The sequence below is a fragment of the Megalopta genalis genome, unplaced genomic scaffold (genome assembly GCF_051020955.1).
Source record: "Megalopta genalis isolate 19385.01 unplaced genomic scaffold, iyMegGena1_principal scaffold1818, whole genome shotgun sequence".
Taxonomy (NCBI): Eukaryota; Metazoa; Arthropoda; class Insecta; order Hymenoptera; family Halictidae; genus Megalopta; species Megalopta genalis.
Window position 1 is genome coordinate 28,095 of NW_027477886.1, and position 4,395 is coordinate 32,489.

At 44.7% G+C, this 4,395-nt stretch overlaps 1 protein-coding gene across 1 annotated transcript; it reads left to right on the forward strand.

Annotated features, from left to right (window-relative positions):
* The first annotated feature begins 2,379 nt into the window (after positions 1–2,379).
* Positions 2,380–3,999, forward strand: LOC143263794 (uncharacterized). Its single transcript, XM_076528504.1, has one exon. The coding sequence runs from the start codon at positions 2,975–2,977 to the stop codon at positions 3,794–3,796; it is 822 nt and encodes a 273-aa protein (XP_076384619.1). The 5' UTR covers positions 2,380–2,974; the 3' UTR covers positions 3,797–3,999.
* Positions 4,000–4,395: the final 396 nt, after the last annotated feature.

Below are 4,395 nucleotides of genomic sequence, written 5' to 3' on the forward strand. Positions count from 1 at the left end.
AATTAAGCTAAACCATGTGTTTCGCTTGGATTTGAAGCTAAGCCTTCTACTTCGCACTGATTTGAAGCTAAATCATGTGTTTCGCTTGGATTTGGAGCTAACTCGTTTGTTTCGCATACATTTGAAGCTAAATCATGTATATCACTAGTATTTGAAGCAAAACCATTTGATTCGCATGGATTTGAAACAAAGCCTTCTACTTCGCATTGATTTGAAGCTAAATCATGTTTTTCGCTTGGATTTGAAACTAAGCCTTCTACTTCGCATTGAATTGAAGCTAAATCATGTGCTTCGCATGAATTTGAAGCTAACTCGTTTGTTTCGCATGCAGTTGATGCTAAATCATGTATATCACAAGTATTTGAAGCTGAACCATTTGATTCTCGTGAAAATTAAGCTAAACCATGTGTTTCGCTTGGATTTGAAGCTAAGCCTTCTACTCCGCATTGATTTGAAGCTAAATCATGTGTTTCGCTTGGATTTGGAGCTAACTCGTTTGTTTCGCATACATTTGAAGCTAAATCATGTATATCACTAGTATTTGAAGCAAAACCATTTGATTCGCATGGATTTGAAACAAAGCCTTCTACTTCGCATTGATTTGAAGCTAAATCATGTTTTCGCTTGGATTTGAAGCTAACTCGTTTGTTTCGCATACATTTCAAGCTAAATCACGTATATCACAATTATTTGAAGCTAAACTATTTGTTTCGCATGGATTCGATGATCAGCCTTCTATTTCGCATAGATTTGAAGCTAAATCATGTATATCACAAGTATTTGTAGCAAAACCATTTGTTTCGCATGGATTTGAAGCTAAGCCTTCTACTTCGCTTTGATTTGAAGCTAAATCATGTGTTTCGCATGGATTTGAAGCTAACTTGTTTGTTTCGCATGCAGTTGAAACTAAATCATGTATATCACAAGTATTTGTATCAAAACCATTTGTATCGCATGGATTTGAAGCTAAGCCTTCTACTTCGCATTGATTTGGAGCATAATCATGTGTTTTGCATGGATTTGAAGCTAACTCGTTTGTTTCCCATACAGTTGAAGCTAAATCATGTATATCACAAGTAATAGAAGCTAAACCATTTGATTCGCATGGATTTGAAACAAAGCCTTCTACTTCGCATTGATTTGAAGCTAAATCATGTTTTCGCTTGGATTTGAAGCTAACTCGTTTGTTTCGCATACATTTCAAGCTAAATCACGTATATCACAATTATTTGAAGCTAAACCATTTGTTTCGCATGGTTTCGAAAATCAGCCTTCTACTTCGCATTGATTTGGAGCATAATCATGTGTTTTGCATGGATTTATAGCTAACACGTTTGTTTCGCATGCAGTTGAAGCTAAATCATGTATATCACAAGTATTTGAAGCTAAACCATTTGTTTCTAATGGATTCGAAGATCAGCCTTCCACTTCGCATTGATTTGAAGCTAAATCAAGTGTTGCTCTTGGATTTGAAGCTGACTCGTTTGTTTCCCATACAGTTGAAGCTAAATCATGTATATCACAAGTAATAAAAGCTGAACCATTTGTATCGCATTGATTTGGAGCTAAGCCTTCTACTTCGCATTGATTTGAAGTTAAATAATGTGTTACGCTAGGATTTGAAACTCACTCGTTTGTTTCTCCTGCATTTGAAGCTATATCACTTATATCGCAACTATTTGAAGCTAAATCATTTGTGTCGCATGGATTCGAATCTCAGCCTTCTATTTCGCATTGATTTGAAGCTAAATCATGTGTTTCTCATGGATTTAAAGCTAACACGTTTGTTTCGCATATAGTTGAAGCTAAATCGTGTATATCACAAGTATTTGAAGCTAAACAACTTGTTTCGCATGGATTCGAAGATCAGTCTTCTACTTCGCATTGATTTGAAGCTAAATCATGTCTTTCGCTTGGATTTGAAGCTAAGCCTTCTACTTCGCATTGAATTGAAGCTAAATCATTTGTTTCGCATGAATTTGAATCTAACTCGTTTGTTTTGCTTGAATTCGAAGCTATATCTCTTACATTCGCAAGTATTTGAAGTTCAATCATTCGTTTCGCATGGATTTGAAGCTAAGGCTTCTAGTTCGCATTGATTTGAAGCTAAATCATGTGTTTCGCTTGGATTTGAAGCTAATTCGGTTATTTCGGATGCAGTTGAAGCTAAATCATGTATATCACAAGTATTTGAAGCTGAACAATTTGTTTCGCATGAATATTAAGTTAAACCATGTGTTTCGCATGAGTATTAAGCTTGTAGCGGCCAGTCGGCGCGCATAAGAGAAGATTTATTTCTCGCGCAAACGACTAACATATTTATGACTCTCCTTCGAAAAGGCTATCTTTGAGTAAACTGTTTTCCGTGCGGACGGCAATAAGCCAGTAGAGTTTCTTTTTTACCTGATTCTCGATAGCCTACGAGACCGTCATAAATAACGGGAAATTCCGAAGGGCACGCAAAACGGACCCGAACGCCGGACGTCCGAGCGCAACGGCCCTGAGGAAAACCCAGGCCGTTACATCATAAAAAACGCACCCACTCCGATCACCACGCGGTCCCAAAACGGGACGCGCTCAGGGCGTAAGGGACAACGCGGTGAGAAGGAGATGGACAACGCTGATTGGGAAAACCCATTCGCGGGTCAACCAATCAGGGGGTGTCCAGAGCCCTTGCCGGGGGCAAACAAGAAAATATAAAAAGAGCAACAGTGAGACGCTCGTTCTCATACCTCTCATACCTCGCATACCTTCAATAGTTCTCATACCTCTCTTGCTACGACGTCACGTTACCCGAAAGTGTTTCTACGCAACTTAATAAATAAAGTTTAATAGTTACACCGCACGCACCAGTTATTTACCAGAACACTCCATAACTAAATTGGTGACTCGACGTGCGATAACTGTGCAGTGCGCGACTAAAGAACGACGGGTGAAGTAATCACAAGTCACACGCCGTAAAACAAGGGCAGAAATGGACACAGGTATGAGCCAGGGAAACGCCGCGTTACCTGAGGTGTGCCGGGTCGGCATACGAGTGCCACCGTTCTGGCCCGAACAACCGGCGATCTGGTTCCACCAGATAGAAGGCCAGTTCGCTTTGAATGGCGTCACCGCGGACACGACGAAGTATAACTACGTAATGTCTCAACTGGAACCGAAATATGCCCTGGAGGTCCAGGACATAATCACGTCACCGCCGGCTACCGAGAAGTATGAGACACTAAAAGGCGAACTAATCCGGCGCCTGTCCGCGTCCGAAGGGAGACGAATCCAACAGCTGCTGGAAAAAGAAGAGATGGGAGACAGAACGCCATCTCAATTTCTGCGGCACATGCAGAACTTGGCAGGTCAGGCAGTACCGGACAAATTTCTGGGTACATTATGGACTGGCAGGCTACCCAGCATGATCCGGGCGATCGTAAGCGCGCAGCCAGACATTCCGCTAAACAAGCTGGCGCAAATCGCGGACCAAATACACGAGGGCACAACCCAAGCCCACGTGGCCAGCGTAGCCGCCCCGCAGACCGAGACGACAGAGGCAATGAGAGGCCTGCTTGAGGAATTCAAGCTCGTCGTCAGCGAGCTCACACGTCCGCGGACCCGTGATAACCGGTCAACATCGAGGCACCGTTCGAGGAGACACCGCGGCCGTTCGGGATCTAGAGGCCGTCGCCGGAGCGCATCCCCGCGAAACGTGGACCATTGCTGGTACCACCAGACCTTCGGAACGAGATCCACGAAGTGCCGACAGCCGTGCACATTCGACGCGGGAAACGATCGGGCATCACGGTAAATGCGGCAAATTGTGATGGACCGCGGACCCGCCGCCTCTTCATTCTTGAACGCAGCAAGAACGAAGAATATCTTATAGACACCGGTTCAGACCTGTGCGTGTACCCGCGTGCGTACATCAAAGGCCCGTTAAAAAAAGCGAAGCACGAACTGTTTGCGGCAAACGGGTCCGTCATCGGCACGTACGGGCTGAAACCAGCAGACCTGGACCTGGAGTTGCGACGGTCGTTCACGTGGAGATTCGTGATAGCGGACGTCTCCAAACCCATCATCGGAGCCGACTTCCTGGCGCACTATGGGTTACTAGTGGACCTCGCGGGAAGACGACTCCTCGACCGGACGACCACGTTGACATCCAGCGGGAGGATCGCCGCCTCAACAACACCGACCATCAAGGCGATCGTCGGGGACTCGCCGTACCAGCAGCTTCTAGCGGAGTTCCCGTCTCTCGTGCGTCCAGCAGCGCGGCCGAACAGACCGATCACCCACGAGGTAACACACCATATTACGACTACCGCAGGTCCACCAGTGTATAGTAAGCCGCGACGTTTATCGCCCGAACTTTTCAAAAATGCTAGAACGGAATTTGAGGACCTGTTA